Consider the following 23,176-nt stretch of genomic DNA (forward strand, 5'->3'; position numbering starts at 1 on the left):
AAATAGAGTAGGTCTTGTATATTCAATTTCTTCATTATGTAAGATATATGTTGCATGGCTGTTTGTTAGCGTAACACCATGTGTATATTTGTCAAAAATATTCAAGTCCTCTTTTTTTAGAAAATAAATAGCCTTAAAGAAGTGCAAACTTTTAAAAATATTTGTATGGCTCAGTTTCTCTGTAAATATAAAATAATTTTTAAGCAAAAATTGCACTTGGGAATACTTTTCTATAGCACAAATTCACCATTTTGTATGATATGGTGTTTTAAAATTTAATTCATAAACAATATTGATCAGAGTATTCTGAATATTATGCAGCCACAACCTGGATGCATTTTGACCTCATATTTAGATATCCCACTTATTTCAATCTTCTCCAGCATGCAGCTACCATGCACAGAAAAAGCCATTTACATTATGGCCTTCAGTTAATGGTGCAGAAACTTTTGATATGGGGAAAAAAAATCATGCTGGTCCTTGACAGTACTCTTAAGAAAAATAAAAAGTTTTGCATATACAATCTTAGATCCACAAATTCTACATGGAAAATACACAATTTTCAATAATTACAAAGGACAGGGCAGGCGTAAAAGGCTAAATGAAGGAAAAAAAGCATGGATGAGAAAATTATTTGTCTAATGCTAAAAGACAACCAACCGAGTCAATCCTGTTCAAAGCTTAGATTTTTCACACTGACCTCTAGTGTGAGACAAGGACCTTTCATACAGGAATTTTTCATTCATACCATCTATCTACATAGATATGATAGTTAAATGTCACAGCTAAAGTAGTTTTTTTTCCCCTGCCCTTGATAACTTTATTATTTTCCACTGTGTTCAGCTCTAGCCATGCAATTGCCTTGTCACAAACCAATCACCAATACTGCCAGCTACCGTATTCCTGCAATTCCTGGGCAGCCATGGCATACCTTTGTTCTACATTGTCTTCTTCAATTTCATCTTAAACCTGCACTGAAGTATCAAGAAGCCTTATGAAATTATCATCATCCATAGCACTGTAAGCAAGAATTGAGATGTTTATCAAGTTGTTTGCACCGTGCCATGCTTAAAAATTTTATTTCAATGAAACCCTGCTGAGGAGGGGGAAACAAAACAAAAAGCTGCAAAATCAATGAGCATGATTTCACTCCTCTTGTTACATAAAGTGATCAGTGTGTCACCAGCTACCAGTATATTTACAATGCTAATTCTCAATAACTACTATCTTATATAAAAAAGCAGATCATACCCTTGAATACAAGAGCTAGTTTGACTAAAACATTACATAAAAAATTAGGATTTCTAAAGCACTTTTCTGAAGTTGCGTATAAAAAAAGGCGCAGTTTTAAGGGAACAAAAAGCTCTTTCCCACCACATAGCTAAATTATTAATCATGTGTGTATTGCCAAAACTAGTTTTGTGCCTAAAAAAAAATTACCTGTAATGTACTTAGTTTACTTGAGCTCATGCCATAGCTTACCAGAACCAAAGACTCAAAATATAATACTACAGCTCCATATTCCACAAACAATAGCCATTTATAATCATGCAAATTCTACCTAGAAATGCTATTATCTGATTGATGTGAAATTATTTGAAATTACAGTGTAACATATATTCAAACATACTTTCATATTTTAACTGGGTTTTTTTGTGGAATCTGGCCAAAAAATACCTAAATTCAACTGCATTTAAAGCACTTTTTTATCCAAGTTATCTCTGATTTCCGACAAAAATTGAAATCCTACATCTTATTTGAGAGGCTGAAGAGAGGAAGTAAATGTAACAATCTCTTTTTTTTTTTTTTTTTAATCCCATATCCTCTACATTTACCATTTAAAAAATTCTTTTGGGAATAATTTCTGAAAAGAAATGCACCCAAAATATTTGAGCAGAAAACTATTATTTTTTCTTTTTTGTAGCCCTTCTTCATTTCCCTTTCTAGCTCTCCTCTGTATTTTGAACACTAGAAGCAGGAGAAGCTGGGATGTGTAGGGTTAATATCATAACATGATTTCAGTGATTACTAATCTTCCAGTAAAGCATTCTTAAATGAAAGATACTACTCATTCATTTAAAAAGAAGGAAAGGAGAAATGATAATGAACAGATTAATAAGTCTACATCATGTCCTTATCTGAAAAAAGCATTTAGAAAAGCTTTCAGACTTGAAAGGTTTCTTGACAACATAACCTTACTTCTTAAAATTAAATAAAACCTCAAGAATTACACATTTAGTGTTAAAAGCTCATTCATTAGAAAATCAGATGCAATGAAGCAGCACTTCATAGCAAAGAAAGAGCAGCCTAGGAATTGCCCAAAGAGATTAAGCCCAGTTTTAAAGGCTGTGTCGATCACACTCATTGATTGCCTTTATGAAAACAAGCAGCTTCATTTTTACTATTCTTCATCTTCAAGAAATTTTTAAAAAGGGGACTTATACTACATTGGAGTACACATTGAGGGCTGCAGAAGAAAATTCTACATACAGCAGGAAGTAAAACAAGTAGGAATCTGTGCCATCCTACATATACCCAGAAGCCATCATAAAACAAAACTATACATTATCTGTACCACATGACAAATTTAACACAAGACAAAATCAAAAGTAAATTGTGAAGACACACTACATATCCTACAGACACAAGAGGATTTCAGGAGTGATATGACGGTGTGGGTGCTTGACAGATAGACTAAAACAGAATGCAAAGAGGCAGCATTGCTGAAGAAAAAAGGGCAAATTCATGCCACAGTATTGTACAATAAGAAGCCCACTACATTCTTTAAAATGATCTCACCACAGTGAATCATTAGTTCAATTACATTTCACACCACTCAGCCTAAGGCAAGCAGAATTGTACAGGACGCCAAAAATATTAATTCCAGCAAACACATCTCAGAAACACAAGCAAGCACTGCCAATTTCCACACGTTCTCTGTCTCTAAAGTATTAACTGGTATCTGACTATGTTGTTTTTGTAACTGTAAATGCATTTCCATTCAAATTTACATTGTAAAATGAGGTTATCCCATACTAAAAACACCAAAATAAGCAAAGTGCAGTGCCAGGATCTATTAGGATATTCAAGAAGCATACCTTCACACACTAGTACACCACAAACCTGTGAAACTGAAATGTAAACACATCACAAACATCTAGTTTCTAGTACACAACAATTTTTATAGATTACAAGGCATGTAATCCACACATGGTCAGAAGTTCTGTTTACTTTATTAGTGCCAAGGGAATAGCAGTCACGTCTCTACTTTCTAAATATATCAGATTAAAAATGTATGCAGCTGGATACACACCAGATCAATTCACCTCTCTTCCTTCATTGTTACACAGTATAAATACACACATGTATGTCATACATAATTGTTATTTATTTGTACACACCAAAAAGGGGGTTTAACATCAGCATCTATTTTTTGTTTATATGAAGGAGGTTTGGTGATAGTATCGTTGAACTGACTGACAGGCACTATGTCCCACCATACATAAATTTAAACATCCTATCTTCCCCACCCTTGTTGGATTTTTTTCCATTTAAAATTAAATAGTACAATGAAAGGCTACAGAATTTACCCAGGCAGAAGAACAAAGTTTCCATTGTGTTAACCATTAAATATACTACATTGCAGCGCTTCTTTTTAAAGCAAGGTATGTGCTAATCATCAAACTTCTTTGATAGCTGAATATTCTAGACTTATGTTTGTTTCCTACGAAAAATGCTTCAGTTGCCAATTGCCATCAAACTCTTTTGAAAGGAGAGAATACAGCATTCTTTAGCAAAGTTTCAGTGCAGTATTAAAAAATCTAGAATATGCTAAATTACTCTTCTGTTACCCATTATTCAGACAAAATACCTCCAACATACAGCTAAGAACAATCAACTTCTGTCTTAAAATTTTCCAGCCTTATAAGAGCCAAATTCCACTCCTACTTCACACATTCTGCCATTATATCACTGAATGTATTTGTCTTACACCGAGAGGAAAGAAGAATCTGACTCTGTAATTACCATCTCCTTTTTCTACTTCATAGAACACTTGTGCAATTCAAGAAGCAAAATGAAATCCAGGGTTTGGGTTTTGTTTTGGTGGGGGAACGCTAAAAAAAAAAAAGAAAAAAAAAAGGAAAAAACCACACACTAACGGGAAAATCAGAATCACTCAGAGCCAGTAAGTGTTAAAGAAGAAGGATGTGAAGAAGGTAAAGGGTACAGGTCCAGTGGAAAAGGGCAGAAGGAAGCACTCTAAGGCAGCTACAGCCATCAGGACCACAAAAAGGCAGAGGCCAACCTGTACTTGCTGTGGGAAAAATGCTAACTTCAATTTTTAGGTTGCAACAGCCAAAAAAATAAGAACTTGTCTTTGAATCGTTGAGTGTGATATGTGGTTGTGCCAAAATTACTGGGAGGAGAGGAGGGAGCAAGATTAATAGCAATTCCAGAAAAGGCTTTTGATTTAACAAAATATACACAGAATAACTTACAAACCAAAAGCATGAACGATTCTATTACCTCTTTTCCTACAGATAAAGTACAAAGTACACACGGAGTACAAGCATTACAAGAAAAGACCTGAAAGGTTAAGCATGTGCTCCCAGTGATACATTTTAAAATATGCTATTGAATTTTCCTTTAGTCAGTCAGATAACTTCAGTTCATCTGGATGCTTAGAGTGTGCTTCATTACCACAGTATGTTTTTAACTACTGCTTCTTTATCACAATTTAATTATTTTTGTACAGTAATAAATTGAAGGAGATATTTCATTAGTCATCTTTATATTCTTTGCTAAAATTATACTTCAGTGATTATTATAACTTGAAACAGAATGGGAGAAATATCTTCTTGTGTATTTACTTTATAGATTTTTGTATCATCTTGTTTTCCTATTTTACAAAGAAATTCTCACAAACTGAAAAGAAATCTACTTGAAATGAAAAAACAGGAGATTTACAGTGAAAGTTGTACACAACCTGAAATGATTAAATCAATTCTTTTTATAGTTTGAATGAATTGTATCCTTTGCATATAAGCATTTCTATATCCATACTGTGATTCCTGACACTGCAGCCAGGCAAGCAGGCAGGCAGGCTGAGAGCACAAAGCTGTTGGCACACAGCACACTCTCGTTTCCTTTCCAAGACGGGATTTTGGAAATATACTTTTGGTTTCTGTTACCCTGATACAATCTCTAACTTCCTACCATATATTGTAACAGTTTAACCTGATTCCATATCTAATAAACAAATCAATGTCACTGCTGAAACAACATTGCTGTAAAATCTGTCACTCCGGCTATGTCAGACTGCTATTAGCATAGCTGTATTAGCACAGTTTTACTTTTAACTGTACCAGGAACTCTCACAATCTGTTGTGAGATTTTACTTCAAATTAAATTAAATTCAACTCAATTAGTAGGGAGGGCAAAAAGCACAGTAACTTATTGCTACTCTACACCACAGTTTTCTTTCAAATTTTATTTCAAGATATTTTTCATAAATCCCTGTCACAAATAGAGAAAAGGGATAAGGAGGAGAAAAGGACATCTTCCCACGTTAGTAAGTTATTACAAATACCAGTGATATTTTGTGTACTAGGCTGCATTTACAACAGGCTGAAAACATGCTTAAGGCAAAAAAAAAAGGAAAAGGAACACTATCTGCCATGTATGTATGCATCATCACAAAACAAAAGGTGAGTGTGAGCACTGCTGTTGTAAAACACCTTAATAATATTGAGGAAGGTTATTACTCCTGCTAAGAGCTCTAACAGCTAGTAAATGAGACCTATCAGTGAAAAAGAACAAACAAAACAAAAGATGTGAAAATCGGTTGAGGAGAAGCTCGATATGACCCAGAAATGTGCACCTGAAGCCCAGAAAGTCAACTGCATCCTTGGCCCCATCAGCATCAAAGGAATCTGGCCAGCAGGAAGAGGCAGGTGATGCTCCCTCTCCTCTTCCCTCAGGAGACCCCACCTGGACTGCTGTGTCCAGCTCTGGGGCCCCAACCCATCAAACAGGTTGACCTGTTGGAGCGAGCCCAGAGGGCCATGGAGACATCAGAGGGCTGGAGCAACTCTCCAGTGAAGACAGCTGAGAGTTGGGTTTGTTCAGCCTGGAGAAGATAAAGCTCTGAGGAGACTTCAGAGCACCTTCCAGTATCAGTGGGACCTACAAGAAGGCTTTTTCACAAGAGCATGTAATGACAGGACAAAGGGGAATGGCTTCAAACTGAAGCAGGACAAGTCTAGATTAGATATTGGGAATTAATTCTTAACTGTGAGGGTGGTGAGGCACAGGAACAGGCTGCCTAGAGAAACTGTGGAACCTCCATCCCTGGAAGTATTCAAGGCCAGGCTGGATGGGGCTTTGAGCAACCTGTGCTAGTGGAAGGTGTCTAAGCTCACAGCAGGGGGGTGGAAGCAGATGGTCTTTAAGATCCCAAACTAAATCCCTCTGTGATTCTACGAAGAAAACCTGTGGGTAAAGATTACACTCTGGACATATAACCTTCTTTATTAAAATTATTAAAATGGAGGTATACAGCTCATCTGCACTTGCATCAAACAGCGACAAAGTACAGAAAAGTGCACATGAAGACAAGTTAAAGATATCTTTTAAAAGAGTAATATATTCAGAAGCTTCTAATAAATCTTGCCTCAGTTTTACAGCATACAGTGAAGATTCCAGAGCAGTTTAAATAAACTAAAGTGGGAAACTTTTGATTCAGTCACTGATTTTTTCTTGTGTCCCAAATTTTTTTCCAGTCAAAAGCTTCTGCAACTCTAGTTTGCTAATCAGGTCTGCTAAAACTGGGCAAGGGGGGAATCTTTGAAGCTGTAGACAACCTGGCAGAGAAACAGTATGTTCTCAAAATAATAGGAAGTTCCTTCTTTTAATGAGGTTAGGTTTCCACATTTTTCCCTGAGATTACAGGAAAAAAGGTATGAGATCCTGCTGGTTTTCAGCTGAAGAAGGTCTAACTTTAAGACAACAAAGCCAGTAATTAGACTTAATGCCTGTGAATAACTGAAGGTTGGACCTGAAAGGTAAACACACAAGACAACTGGACTATTTTATGTTTCAAACAATAATTGAGCATAGATGATAAAATGCTTAGACAATATTTGAAAATTATGTGTACGAGTTGGGCAACAAACAGAAAAAACTACTCCTGTGAAAACAGCCTATTTTTAAAGCTGTTTCCTATGAAGAATGAAATCTTACTCTACACTTCTCATTACTTTGTGCTACATACAGTAACACCTTCACTGATCTTTTAGGCAAGACAATAGTAACAATAGTTATAGGGATAAGTAGTAACAATAGTTACAGGGATACTGGCTCCTATCCAGGGCCTGAACAAAGATTAGTCTTCAGTCTACTTTTCATAGCTATTTGGTTACACTTTTTAACCAGAACTGCCTATACTTTAATTAGAAATGAACAGAATAAAATTGGTTATTATGTTTAAGATTTGAAAAAACAGTATTTACTTGAAGAATTACAGCAAAATTGTGTATATAATCCAATTTTTCAATTATTTTATACTTCTGAATTTGCCAGGCCTCATTTTCCAGACCTTAGCTCTTGCCATTTCTTTCCCTGCTAATCCAAGAGCCCTTCTGCAGTCCTTTATTTTCTCCCCATGAATGCACCTCTACAGTCTTAATCTTCATGAAAAGGGCCCACTTAATCACCCACTGTGACACGTATAATTGCATTTATTCACAGGTAACCACAAAACTGTTTTTATCTGTAGAGCACAATTCCCTACACCATTTGCACAAGTGCAGATTTGTTTGACATAGTTGCATGAATGTAAGAACAGAAACAACACTGGTAAAGCAATCCCAGCAAGGATACGGTCCAATTCCAAAGCTTTTCAGTTTAGTTACCCCTGTTTCTCTCTTCCAGCTCCCCTAGTAACAAAATCATCTACTACGAATGTAGAGCAACTGTGAGGTGACGAGAATATGGCTTATTTAAATACCTGCTTTGGGGAAAAATAACTTAAAGGGAGGTTTAAGTCATCTAAATTTATGTACATAAATCTATAATGCATCTACACAATTTCTTTAATCAATTCAGTAAGCAAAACACAAAAATTTGTTTGACAACATGTATTTTCCATAAAAAGGTAATTGACTATCACTAATCCAGATTTACAGCCCTGAATTCTTCTTTCAAATGAATTCAACTTGCCTACTATTTTTTTAGAGTAGCTTTCTATCTACTTAACACTGATATTAACAGAAATACCATCTCCTTTTGAATGCTTGAACAACACAAGCTGGACTTTCTCCTTCCCTATTCAGTAAAGAATTACAAACTAATATCTCTGGGAACCTAGCACTTTTGTGTAACACTCTTGTTAGTTGTTGGTATCCTTACTCTATGGAAGAACAAATTACCCTGTCTTCAAACAGAAAATAAGAAGAGTACTTACTGAAAAGTCCTCATATTCTCCATCTTTATGAACAATCTGGAAACTAGTATATTAATAAGTTTATTCCATGATTGGTGTCTTTCTGCTTCCAGTCTATCATGGATTTTTTTTTTGCAATATTTTAGAATTTTCATACCTATAATCTATATCTGCAATACATTCAGTGGCATTTATACATTGTTTTCCAATTGTAGTTGTTGTCTTTGTCACTACATTAGAACAGGCCTCCAGTCAGGAGTACCCTCTTTCTTGATTGCTAAAAAGCCAGAATTTCTCAATATCATCTTCTCAGCAAGCTTTCAGCTTTCCAGTTTGGCTTAATTCATGTGCCCCACCTACTGAACAGAAGATCCTCTGCAATGGAAAATCAGCTCATTCCAAAATGGAACACTGAACACCGGGTCTATTCTCAGTTTGCCCTATGCATCACAACTTGCCACTCTGGCAACAAATGTCTTCCAAATCCAGTAAGTTTGTTTACTATAAAAGAACAGAAAATAACATTTCCTGTGTTAGAAATGGGTGACTGTAAAGCACTGGCTGCAGAGGACAAGCAGTCTAGGCCCCCAGCACTGTTCCTGAACACATTTCAGAAACATGCAACAATTCGGTTTTTCTGGTTTAATTCAGTGAGCTGTGAAGTAACATCTTTTGGGCTTTGTTAGCTGACTTTCAGATCTATATGCATTTACAGTTACTTCTACTGAAACTTCTCTTTCTATGATCCTCAATGGAATTTTCTGAAAATTATTTGCTACCACCATTATTTGATCTTCTAGTAATTGTTCGAATTCAATGCTCACTTCTTTCCTTGGTCACAAGTCACCTGTCCATTTTATCCATTTCTATTCTCTCTCACTCTACTGCTGAATCTGTTTGTTCAAAAAGAAATAAAAACCACTCTGTTTTGTCAGGCATACAATATTGAAGTGTTAGTTCTGAATGAACCATGCTCTTCTTCTGTTCAACTACTAATAAATGCTTCAGTCCCAGCAGAAAGAAAAAGATCAATATTAGAAATTGCTTCTCAGTGTTATTTATTTGACCACTAAACAACTGATTTCACCATCAGCCACAGAAAAACAAAACTCAGCTACCCTCAGCCAGCATCCCTAGAAAAAATACGTGTGACATTTCTCCACACCTTCCCATGGACAAGGGATCATCTATTGAACTCAAACCACCAATGTGATCACCTTAGAGACCACTACTCCAGTTCTGGAAGAACTAACCTGCAGTTTACTATTGAATCTCCAAGTATATAAATGCTTAGAAAGAGGGAACAGAGAAAGCTATAAATGCCAATTCCTACTGGAGCTTCAGACAGTGCCTACGTATACTTAGCCAGAAATATAAAACTGCAATTTCCTTGGAAAACTTCCACCCAGAGCAGAACAGACAACTGGAGCCATACTGTTTCAGATGTATTATTCCAGCTGTAAATGGAACTAGAGAACTAAACTTTTCCATTCTAGTAATTTGTGTCACCAATTTAAGAGCCCTAGCTCTTCGCTGTTTACTTGAACTTTAATGTCTGTTGAAATAGAGTAAGAATATACCACAAATTTAGAGATGACATCACTCTGTGTTGTTGATATGCCTGCATTCATTTACTGTTTGGAATTAGGACACTCAACTTGCCTTTCTCTTCATGACCCCATACACACAGCTTTTGCTTTGTTTATGTAATATGTAGGAGATAATGTAAATTATTTTCAAAGTCTTGCCATCTAACTCATACCCTCTACAATGTATTTCTAATTTACAAGTAGCAAAAGGATAATCTCTCAGAGACTCACTGCTAACTTCTATGTCCCTTCCGTTCTCCCAGTCAAAAGTACTTCTTTTAATCTTTTTTTTCATCTTTGGTCTGGTCTTTTTTTTTTTTTTTAAACTAGTATGGAGTTTTTAAAGTCAGTGCACAAAAATTACTAGATTCAAAGGCAGACAGAGTTTGCAGACATCTTTTGGTCTTGCTAGTTTTTGTATGTCACCTGGAAACAGAAACCCAGAGCTTTTCTTTCTACTTTTAATTATTTAGTTCTACTGAATAAGTATGACTATCCAGTAACAATATTTTGTCTCAAAACTCAAAGATGTCATAAGATCTGTACTAATTACACAGTCATAATTGCTCGAAACCAATTAAAAACAAAAATACCCTGTATTTGGCTGAACAAAAACATTCATAAATACAAGCCAATTTGTGTTGCTGGTTCTCTCATATCCTTTTATATCTCCACTCTTATGACACACCTTAGCTAGCAAATACAAAAATACTTACTGTTCAAACAATTCAAAAGATCGATGGGTAAAGCAAAAACAAGGTCCAAACCTTGTTGCAATGCCATCCTTCTGGTGGGGAACAAATATGCCTTTGTTCAAAACAAACAGCAAAACAGAAACAGGTTTGGTATAACTCCTTACTGCTCTTTGACAGGGGAAGGAGAATTTTGTAATTAGAGAAACAGAATATAAGTACAGTTTTCAGATTTTAGAGTTAAGCATTTAAATTCACTAATTTCAAAATAAACAAAAACAGGGAAAAAAAGAACTATGAGACCTGCCCCTTACATTTAAACCTATTAATGAAAAAATATAGGATGGTGTAATTGCCAAGATCATCTTCCACAATTTCTGTTTTCATCACATCTTCTATTCTTCCTTTCCAATCAGTTCTTCTTTCAAAATTCCCTATTCCCTTTATTACACCATTAGGTGACACTACAAACCTCAGATACAGCCTCTACACCACAAAACCCCAGACCATCTGATGTATTACCAAAGCAAATGGAAAACACTGCAGTCACAGTAATTTTAAGAAATAAGAAGTACTGGCTTAATCTCAAACACTGAACTGAATGTGCTACCAATGCAAACACTCTTTGTGCCTTATGTGCCTGTCCACAGACAGTTTAAATGCATAATAATTTATCAACTGCATGATGGGTGCAGTTATTCTGCTGTCCTGACAATAATTCATCTCCAAGCAGAAAACACTTTGTGGCAGTCCATCACCTTCCCCCTCCCCTTCCTTTGTTATTGCCCACTATCATTTCTTTCCCACTGGAGTCCTCTGAACTGTTAGAAGTGAATAAACCAAGAGCTGTCAGGCCCTAGATTTTACTCTGTACCTGCTGAAGCCTAGCTTAATGCAATACTGGCCTACAACCAAAACTTCTATACATTAGATCATACAATAAAAGTCATAACTGATCTTAATAATGAAATAGCAGAAATCAGATTTAGGGAACAGATGACAGGGAGCTGGAAAGAGTAATGCTTTTCAGAAATATAAGGAACAAAAAGTGTGGACATCTGGAAAAAGAAAAAAGCAAAAGACAAATAGTCTTTGATGGGCCTGGAATACGGATGAAATCTTTTAGAAATACTCCACATGCTACAGCAAAAGCAACTTGAACACACCATAAGTAACTTCTGACACAGCCTTACTACTGGGCTGTCAGAAACATATCACTTAAGAACAGGTTAACACCGTGACAGAAAGTGGAATAGTAAACCCATTTTAAAACATCTGACACACAGCCCTCCAACAAGGCTAACATGCTTGAGACTAAAATTACCAAACACTTAATAGTATGGCAAAATCAAATTTTTTGAGTAGTTACAGCTAAAAGATTATTCTCACTAATATCAGGAATCAACTTAATGCTTACATGAAAAAACAGTTTCACTTAATACAGCAAACTTGAAACTTGTTTACAGTTGCTTAATGGAAACTAGGCATGAAGAAATCACAGAATTACAAACATACTTGGATTCTTTTTCTTGAACTGTATGCATAAAATTTAATTCAAAACCCTGGTAATTTACAGGATATGTTGAAAAACAAAATTGCAACAGGATTTTTTTCTTGCATCAATTCAAACTTAAGTCTTTTCCATGTGCCTTAAACTGTTTAGTGAATTCTACTGAAATGGTTAGAAGAAGAATGCATGCCAGAGATTAGGTAAAACATGTGAAATATTGACATAAAATGCTTTGTCTAACATCAGGTTTCCAAGCTAGAAATCCTAGTCACAGCAAAACATAATTTGATGGTAAAATCTGTATGCTCTGTCTGCCTTGCTCAAAGAAGATAAAGAGGTCTTACATTATTAGCCTCTTAATAATGAAAAACTGCATTAAGTTTTGAAAATCATTCTATTACGTGCACATTAATTTGGTATCTTACAGTCAATGTTTCAAATTAATGAACTTGTTACATACTACCAAGAATGTACTTTATTTCAAAAGCCAACAAGAAAAAACATTAACTTTCCCACCAGAAAGGGATTTTTTTGGCCGGGAATACTATAAATAAAAATCTGCACATCAAATTTTTGCATTATCTTCCATCTTACGGTAACAGAATCTCACAAAAAACATAAAGCAAAATAAAAACCAACTCAACTAAAAGAAACAACATGAGATTGAAGAACATGGAGATTACATTCAGCTACAGAAAGGCACAGTATTTTTTAGTCCAGACTACTTCAGTCAAGGTCTGGCAGTGTTACTGTCAACACCACCGAGGACAGAAGAAAAATGTTTTAGCAGGATATTTGCACTTCCTATGGATGCAGATGCACCACCTGAAGCTGTGGTACTAATGCAGATGGCTCTGAGCCAGTAATACAATTCAGTCATTCTCAGCAAGACTAATTACCCCAGGCAAAGAGTCATGCAATCCAAGCCATGTAATTTCTACTAATCAAATCAGTTCACTTACCCCTACAGAACACTGCATCGTGCTACAGACATATGCTATATTATTTTGGGGGACACTAGATATTGCACAAGGCAGCAAACTGTAAGGCATCTAAGTCCCAAAGCAAAAGTACCATGAAAGCAACACTTCCCTCAAGTTTGATGAGTGTTGATTCTTATGAGAAACTGTGTACAGCAGTATTAGCATCACCAAATCTGTCTGCTCTGTGTACTAGCAGTGAGAGACTTCACTGGCATGACAGTAGCCAAGTCCATCCTAACTTTAACAGCAGTCAACACAAGATCTGGCTTGGCAATCACACACTGTAAATTACTGCTTGGAACAGAATTAAAAAAAAGGAGTTCATGACTGAACAGGATACAGGAAGAAGGCAGCAGTGAAAGAGAGCTGCCACAATATCTATGGCAGGTGTTCACACAGTTTATCATTGCAAGTTTAGTAATACTTGTGTACAGACACATAACACATATTGAATGCTACTGCAAAAACTGTAGCAGCTAAAATGAAACAGCTTTTAGACAACAATATTTAACCTGAGGAACAAATATTGCAGTCAGCCAATCTGCAATTGTTTCAGAATAAGTCACTGTGTATTAGCTAGACTACTTAATGCTATTTAACACTCAATTAATAAGGTAATGGTACCATGGAAACCACTGGTAAAGGTATTTCCACCTTGCAATAAATAGGACTAATTAGTATAAAATAAACTAGCTTAATACTTACCACTAAAATAACAAATTAAAACTGTTGTTTCCTGAATACTAACTAGTAGTGCTTAGTATTTTGATAAACACATACCAATATTCATCACTCATGACAAATACTAAAAAAAAAAAAAGAGAAATAAAGTAACATCTTTCTTAAAAACAGTCAGACAGCTTTCCTTCTTTCCCAGAAAAGGGAAAAAAAAAATAGATACAGGACACTCACACTCACACAGTCAGTATCACCTTCCTTTTCCTGCTCACTGCATTCTCCTAGACCAGACTGACATAATAGATTTTGAGGGTTAGTTTTTGCAGCACTCAAGTAACACAATGAACTATGTGAGTTTATGTGAATGTCAGTCAAAACCAGAAGAGAAGTAATTGTGTCAGAGGGTTGAGATGAAGGTCTTTGAGGAAATTTTTCTATCTCATCTAAAGGAATGATAAGAAGAGGCTGAAGTGATGGCATGAAATTTCCTGTCACACTGTCCTAATAATATTCCAGGTGGTGTCTGGGAACAATGCCCAACAAACCAACTTGTGAAGAACATTTTATATGAAGCATTCCAATTTGAAAAAAAAAAAAAAAAAGGTAAAACCAACCAAACAAAAAAAATGGGGAAGGCAGGGAATATTTCCAAGAGACACAAAGGAATGGGAGCAGATCACCTCACTGAGTCCTCCCACTTCAAGGCAAAATCATCTTGATCTAATTATCCCTGCTTATTGCAGAGCTGTTGAACTAGATCAGCTTTAAAGGATCCTTCCAAACCAAGCTATTCCATGACTATGTGATTTCATTCCTGGTACATGCTTTGTCTAAAACACTTTTAAAAGGCTTCAAATACTGCTTCACAGCTCCCCTGAAATTATAGTTTCTGGCAGAACTCTTTCCTAATATTTCAGAAAAAAAATTCCTTTGCTTCATTTCAGGCTCATTACTTACTGTTTAAATCACAGTGCATACGGAGAGCCATTTAATCCCTTCCCATCTGAAAAACCTTTGTTTATGTGAAGAACATTACTCTCCCTCTCACTCCCCTCTTCTCCAAACACAGCCACAGACTTCCAGCTCCTTCCCCCACTGACTATCCTCAAGACCTTCAGCCACCATTGCTGCTGTGCTTAGGAGTTTCTCTAATTAACAAACATCTTCCTTCAATGAGGTGCCTCAAAAGGGACTTGATACTCTGCTTGAAGCATGAACAAAAGATTATTTTCAAGTGCCTTGCATACAACACCCGTCGTTACAAATATCAGCACAAACTTTATTGCCAACAATGTCACACTGCTACAAAAGAACAAGTGGCTTGCACTCAATTTTTGAGGAACTATCAACCCTCTCAGCAGAACTGTAATCCATACAGTCATTTCTCCTGTTCCCCCTCTTAACTAGAACTATTTATTGTGAGGACTTAGCACTTGTCTGAAAGAGAAATAAAATCAGTTCAGGTAAGATGTATCTCCAATTCGCTAAGAATATTTTTCATTCTAATCCTGTTTCCAACATACCTCCCATTCTTCTCTGCTTGATTATTGGTAGTAAATTTAATAAGGATATATGCCATATTACATCACTCAAATCATTAATGAAAATACAAGTCAGCTACAGAACACATTTTAACAACACCCTGCTTCATATATTGCTGGGTAAGTGAATAACAGATGAAGGCTTTTGGGGTACAGCTTTCTGTGAACTTCTGCATTCACTGCATGACATTTTCATCTGGATTCTCTTGCCAATCCTGTAGTGTGACATGGTGTCAAGAGCCCTATTTAAATCAATAGTGTCAAGAGCCCTATTTAAATCAAACTACAAGACAGTCATTGATCTCTCTAGTCCCAAGGCCTGTTATGCTGCCAACAAAGAAAATACGGTTGGTTAAACAGGATTCATTCTTGATAAATCTGTGTGTCCTACTATTTAACAGCACTCTCCAACAAATTGTTTATTTGCTCTAGAGTTCCTTTGCTTAAGGAAGTCAGGTCAGAAAAAACTGCTTCTCAGTAAAAGCTACTGTTTCTTGTAGTTTCTCTAATTGACACATATTTCTACCTAATTCACATATTTTATATATTTATCATGGCCTTTCTCATCACTGCAAAATAAACTTCAATACACAACTAAGTAAAAGTTGTAATTGAACTAACACAGATTAGCTACAGGAATATATGTTAAATACATACCTAAACATATACATTTGTGTCCCCCAAACACACACACATAATGTAGCAGTACATTAAAAAAAAAATTGACAGTTATCTCAAGATTCTGCACAGAATACCTTAGAAGCAATGGAAGGTATCTTTTACCATAGCAAGTGCAAACCTTTCACAGTAATATCACAGGGCTGAGTTTGACAAAGCAGAAATTATTCTGCTTTGTACAACAGAAAGGTAATAAACAATGGAATGATTTTTTCCTTGAACAAGAGATGAAAGGCATATTCCGGAATATCTGGCTAAAATCACAGATCAGTATTCATCTTGGACATGAAAGCAAGCCTCTGTGACACAGAGGTCCCTATCCAATACCAGGCTTTCACACCACACATGTCTATCACCTATTTACTACCATCAGATGTTGCAGTATTTCCCCAGCCCTCCCAAAGCTTTCAGATCTCACCAGCTGAACAGCGAGCAGCCAGTGCTGCTCCCATGCTTCCCACCCTCAGAGCACAACATCACATTTCCCATCTTCCTGAAGCACAGCACTTCCATAGCCTCACCCCAAGCCACCATACCCCAGTGCTCTCCTGCCACACACCACCACCTCTGTGCAAGAGATCTCCTACCCATCCCTTTCCAAGTCCAGAAGCACAGCACAGCACCTCCCCAGCCATACCCTACACCCCACACTCCCTGCTGACTCCCACAGCAGTACCCTGACCCACGCTGCCTGCAGCCCCCTGAGCTCTCCTCCCCTTGGAACAGAGCTACCCCACACCTAGCAGCCACTGCCTCTCCACACAGGACAGACACCTCCAATTCCCTGCACCAGCATCTCCTCAGGGGGGTGCTCCCATCCACCCACATTGGTGCTGGGAGGCATGGCCAGCTGGGAAGTAAGAAGAAGGCAAACCAACCAAGGTGGGCAGCAGAGGGTGACAAAGATGCAGATGGAGAGGTAAGAGAAAGGAAGAAATGCCAGGAAAGAAGATGGAGAGAGAAATGACAGTAGACAAGGTATTTTTCCTGGCCATAAACCATCCAGAACTAAGGTTAAAGATTAAATTAAGGACCACAAGCCTTGGCTACCCCCATGGACTGTAGGATCAAATTCAAAAGGGTCGCCTAAGGGTACACATTTCCCTTCACGTTCAACAATAATTACTCAGACTTTGCTAAGCTTCAGGAAAACACAAGTATTTGAAAACAAGAAACTCAAAAGACTGTGGCACTTTGACAAAAGAAACTGCAAGGTCTTTTTTTTTTAATGGGGAAACAAAAAAAGAGGAAGATGAGTAGTAAAAAGTATTTTCTATCAAACAAAGAAATCCTAAAAACTACACTAAACATCTCAGATTTTACCACTAAATTGCACTAATTTGTTTTATAGGATCTAGCACTCCTATTAATCCCACAACACCTGCAATCCAGGTAGTTAACAGACAGTATTATTTTACACATTCTGAAGATATAATGGTAAAGTAAAATGGAAGGAAAGGTAAAAATAATCAGAAAAAATATTCTACCTTACATTGATACAACTGGTGCTTAAGTGCTCCAATCAAGCTGATATACTAAATAAATACATAAGCTTTCTGCTTGCAACACAGCATCTGCCAGTTATAGGACTAAATCATTGGCTAATAACTTTTGGTAACACAGCATAAAAAGTGACAAATATGCAAAATAAACTTCAGGATGATTCTAAATGTCTGATAGTTTAGCCCTCCCACAACCTATTTTTGGAAGTTGTAATTTGAATACCATTAAATCAGAGGAGAAACAGTTGGCAAGATACCATAGACAACACCACCAACTGATCTCCAAGACTAATGGGATGCTCCTCACTGCATCCTGCAGCACAGTGCGGAATTTCCCAAGCTAGCTCAAGTATAGAAAACATTCTAGCAATGTCACATGAGCCTTCATGAGAACTACCTCATTATTCTCCACACAAGCCAATAAAATAAAGGGTAAATTAGTCACTAGGCAGCAGAACACTTCCAGTATCTGAACTAGGTTGGGTATGTGTATATCATATCACCTATGGCTTTCATAAAAGTCATATGGCCAATATCTTTCTTTTAGGACATAAACTGTAATTCAAACTATGCCTTATTATAGTGCAATGTCTCCCAAAAGCTAAATATATATCTGCTGCCTCTGAGGGTGTTTTATAGAAACATAAACCAGTATGAAATTGCTGCACAAAAAAATTGTTGCCCAAAAGAACAGAGATTATTATCACAGAATTTTCATGTTACTAAATACCTGTATCTAGAGAAGTCATACAAAAAAATGGAGAGGACTAATAAGTTCTGTCCATCCCATTTCTCAATTTAAACCAGGAATCAGAAAGCAAGAACCACAGTAATAAGTTTTGGGTTTCTTTACCTCAAACACTAGCGTGAGTCATGTGAGCACAAGCTAAAAATGTATCTAAAAGTAATTAAGAAGGACTCACCAAGTTCATTGAGACTCTGGGCAGCTTTTGTTATCTCTCTGCTTCCTCCTTGCAGCTGTCCTTGAAGTCTCTTACTGAGATACAAGATACGTATTATCCTCCTCAGCAAGTCACAGGCAGCCTGCAGGGAAATTGTGGCATTAGGGGATATTATCAGTACATTACCATCACATAATACCACTACTCAAATGTGGAAACATCTTAACCAAAAAAGGAAATGTGAATGTGAAAAAAACCAAGGAACTTTAGAACACTGAAATCCCTTTTTTCCAAAATCTTTTAATATGATTCTATGTTATATAGACAAAGACTTCCAGAAGCTGGTAATTATATTCATGGGGCTACTGAGATTATTCTGTCACTACCCACGCAGAAAACAAAGGAAACTCACAATCCCATGACAGAGGCATGTTCTATTTCTAATTAGAAGTGAGTTTTATTTTACCTTGTGCATCTCTCCTCAATACTCCTCCCCTCTTAAAGCTTTGACGAAGTTAAGAAGTTGGCTTTGCCAATCAAATACTCATCCAAAAGAAGCAAAATGACAGCACTCACTTCAGAAGACAATAGAACTTAAAGACTAAATTGTTATAACAGATATTGACTCTTATGGTAGGCATATATGTAAAAACTAATTCTCAGCAAAACTTTCAGAAGGCCAGTTACCTTCATTCAGCCAACTGTTAGTTCACATTCTTTCATATGCTTATTAAAATACATGGCATTCTGGGTTAAAAATTAGGAATATGGACATATACATAAATTTTTAGGAACCATATTCATGTGTGCTTTTATTAGCAACAAATTAGAATAACAGGCATTGCTGACATCTGAATCAAATATAATAGTTTCATAACTTTTCACTCAACTAATATCTTGAAATACCTGCTATGGGAATAGCAACATTCTGGAGTGGGTAACAACTAAAATAGAATTCAGAAATGCAACTCAGATTTCAGTACAGCCATAGATACAGTCCAAAATCTGCAATCAGATTAACAAGGGTGGCAAGTGAGAAATTTTGAATAAGTATGACGTAGTTGTTTTGGAATAGTTGGAGCTATTTCCCCTGGTATTGAAGGCAGTCTTCTGAAGTATTAACCTTATGGATATCAAAATTAATTTTAAATTACTTAAAAAAACATTTAGTATCCAACAAGACTTAGAATCTCTTTTTCAGACTCAAATTAATTTAATTGAAAAGTGAAGCTGAAATGCACATATAAAAAATTATACCAGTGAATAATTTTAACCAATATCCACAGCTAACTTGCACAACCCGGCAGTCTCTTCCCTATGCCAGCACAAACTAACAAATCCACAAATATTTATAGTTTAATTTTATTAAACATCTAACATTTCAGACAAAAAAAAAAGGAAAAATTAGAAAAAAATCCATTGAGGCACTCTTGCTGCTTTGGGCTTTCTATCACACTCTGAAGTGCAAGTCTTCTATGCCTTCTGTGATAAGTTAACCATGTGATTTCTATTATACTTTGTGAGAGCTAAGTGGGGCTTATCCTGCTTTGAGAGATTAATGTATTAATTTTTATTAATTCATTTCTTTAATTAGAAAAATCTTGATCCGCATATCACTTTCCTATCTGTGAACTAAATTTCTGCAAGATTAATCAAAAATAGCTTCTAGTATAGTGCACTATGCTTCACCAAAAGAGAGGGCATAGTATTACTACTTTGCTTTCAAAATTAATTACTCTCTAACCCAGTTGTACACCTCTGGCTAATGTTTTTCCCTGGGAATTCTCATTCTGTTATTTTCATACCATCTTTTATTTTACATGCCAAAAGAGTATTTCTTTTTTGTTGAATTGTTGCTTATTATTTCCTGTCCAAAGGAACAATCTTATCAAAGAGAGTAAGAGTTGGGAGAAGTTACATTTAGATACAAGAGAAAAAAAAAAAAGGTTTTAATTCCTAGCCCGGGGAATTAGTAGGAGGAAAAAAAATCTAAAGACATGAAGATGCACTCTAAATTTTGTAGTGACTTCTATTGCATTGTACCCTTGACAAAGATCCTGTTTCAGTCAAGTATTTTCATTTAAGTGAGCTGTCCAACTTAATAAAACTCCCAGTCACAGCAAAAGAATGCTATAGGTAAGGATATGTAACAGAAATAAAGAACTGTATCTAATGGTAGAGCTGTTCACAGATGCCAGATCCTCTAAACTGACTACCCACATAAAAGAAGTCTGAATTAATTCAGGAAACATTCCCTCCCTGAGTTGATCAAGTATGCTTTTCTAAAGGAGACGCTTTCATCCAAGAAGGAACAAATTCTACTGTTCAAGCAAGAATTAATTTGGAAAAGACCAGTGGCCCCAGTTAATCCAAGTAACTTTAGGTAAAACTAAAAATAAACCCCAAATTTTTGAGATTACATACTAGCTCTCTCCTGAATTTCAAAACAACGTGCCAAAATTAACAGAAATTATTGCTATAATTTGAGCCAATGAAAAGCTTATTACTTTTAATCTCAAATTAATTTTAAGAAATTACTGAAAGAAGAGTTTTCAAAGAGAGAGTCACTTGAAAATGTGCCAGTGTGTAGCTCATATATTCAGGTAACTGAATGTATATATTTTGTTGCTTATAAAGCCTGAAGAAAGAGGAGACATACATAGGAGACTACATTTACTATTTATTTACAGTAGCATCACAAAAAAAAAATCTGCTACTGGTAAATATATCAAGTAAGAATAAAATACAGAATTATTGAGGTTTTTTTTGAAATGTTTTGCTCTTATAAAGCTCTTCAAACACCAAGACACTTAAACAAGAGACCATGCAAAAACAGTTAAACAGAGCTTCCCAGAAAAGAATCCTCTGAAGGACAAACTCCCTGTCTACACATTTCAGCTGTTAACCACTCCCATTTAGCTTGTGATTGACTATGAAAAGAGTCAGAAGAGGACAGTAGGATTTAGAGCAGGAAGTGAGCTTTCAGTGTCTACTGCTGCCTTGGGATGCCATGAAGCTCTAAGAGCAGAGCAAGACAAAATATGTACAAGAACATAGCAGAGATTCAGAATTCAGGACTAGATTTGAAGTTAAACAACAAACTTGAAGTGAGAATGTTTATGAAAAAGCCAGACTATATTAAAAACAATTAAGGATGGCAAAATCTAGTTTTATGCAAGTCAAATATTCCTTCAGTTAGTGAGCAGTCCCACAGCAATCAATGCAGAGGTATTAAAACAACATCATCACAACTACAAGAGGCACTGAAACATCATGCATTCCAGCAAAACATACCTGCCAACCCTACAGATTTTGACAGAAGGCAACCTCTTTTACCAGCCATCTACATCTACATCTACCAATTGTAGATCAGCTGATAAAAGTAGTAAGTTTGACAATGTCCCAAACCACAAGTCTTGCATTTGGGAGCAATTTCATGCCATCACCAAGAAGTTAATTGTTTGCTGTGCTGTGCCCTTCCTTCCTCAACAAACGAGTCCCCCAGGTAAAGGACAGCCCAGCGGTGCATTTTTAGGAGGCTGGAGAGTTGAGATTTGACTCAACTCTCCATAAATTCAGGTTCATTTATTAATTCAGGTGTCCTGACCCTCAGCTCCTCCCAGCAGTATAGGGTAACTTAAAGCACTCACAAACTATTTGCCAACACAAGAAGGGATGGAAGCTCTTGTGATGAGACTCTGACTCTCACTGGCAGAGAATCTGGAATCATCATTCCTCTTTCTACACTGATGCTAAAAAAGCAACCTACCAGACTCCCACTCTCCACCTCTTTTTCCTGACTTACAGCAAAAAAAGTCAGATCTTACAAATCCCTTGGCACAGCCTGAATAATGCTGACTCTGGATGGATGCTGCTTTTACACCACAGGAAAACCCATGTAACCATGTAACAGCCAAGAGGAAGCATTCAAGAAACATTTCCTAAGTTCGGGACTCTTCTCCTCAGACACCCTTCTGCAGTCTGACTTTGCATAAGGGCAGGGTACAAAAGATCTTCATCTTTAGCCCCACATTCCCACAACTTCTTCTACATGCACAACACACATCAGAAAACCACAAAAAAATCTGCACCTAACCTGCCACATGGAAGTCATGGTACTTTTGGCCAGTGGCAAAAAGAGTAACAGCTGGAGCTGAAAACAACAGTAGCATCTGGCCAAGCTGGCTGCACAGAAGTTCAGCTCCCTGCTGAACTTCACTTCTACTGAAAATAACATAGGAAATAGAAGTTCAGCCAAGAGACAGCGCAGCTGCTCCACCAGTCCCCAAACTAGAAACAGCATGAGTCTGCAGCTTCATCTGCTCTACAACAGTAGTCACTTGCAGATGGCAATCTACTAGAGTGTATATCCAGAGCTCAAAATTCAGGTAAACTTGCAAAGACATACAGTTCAAACAGTAACTCATTAAACACTTGTGGGGCCAGAGCTGTGTTGCATTTCAAACCATAAACTTAATAGAATGCAGATACATGACTCCTGAAGATCTATGGAAAAGTTTTCAACTAATATAAAATTGTCAATGAAGTGTTTGATACTTATCTCACCATCATTCTGATAAGCTCTCTCCCACTGCTATCCTCTAACAGACATCTACATCCTACTGTAGACTCCACTTATATTTAAAAGGCAGGCACAA

General features: G+C 36.5%; 1 protein-coding gene across 2 annotated transcripts in view; it reads right to left on the bottom strand.

Annotated features, from left to right (window-relative positions):
• Nucleotides 1-23,176, bottom strand: part of COG5 (component of oligomeric golgi complex 5) — a 174,166-nt gene that overhangs the window by 145,133 nt on the left and 5,857 nt on the right. For both annotated transcript variants that reach the window (XM_050970033.1, XM_030237724.2), the window contains exon 6: nt 18,540-18,660. In XM_050970033.1, the coding sequence (XP_050825990.1) occupies nt 18,540-18,660 (121 nt within the window). The remainder of the gene's footprint in view (nt 1-18,539; nt 18,661-23,176) is intronic.

Source organism: Serinus canaria, chromosome 1A (genome assembly GCF_022539315.1).
Source record: "Serinus canaria isolate serCan28SL12 chromosome 1A, serCan2020, whole genome shotgun sequence".
Taxonomy (NCBI): Eukaryota; Metazoa; Chordata; class Aves; order Passeriformes; family Fringillidae; genus Serinus; species Serinus canaria.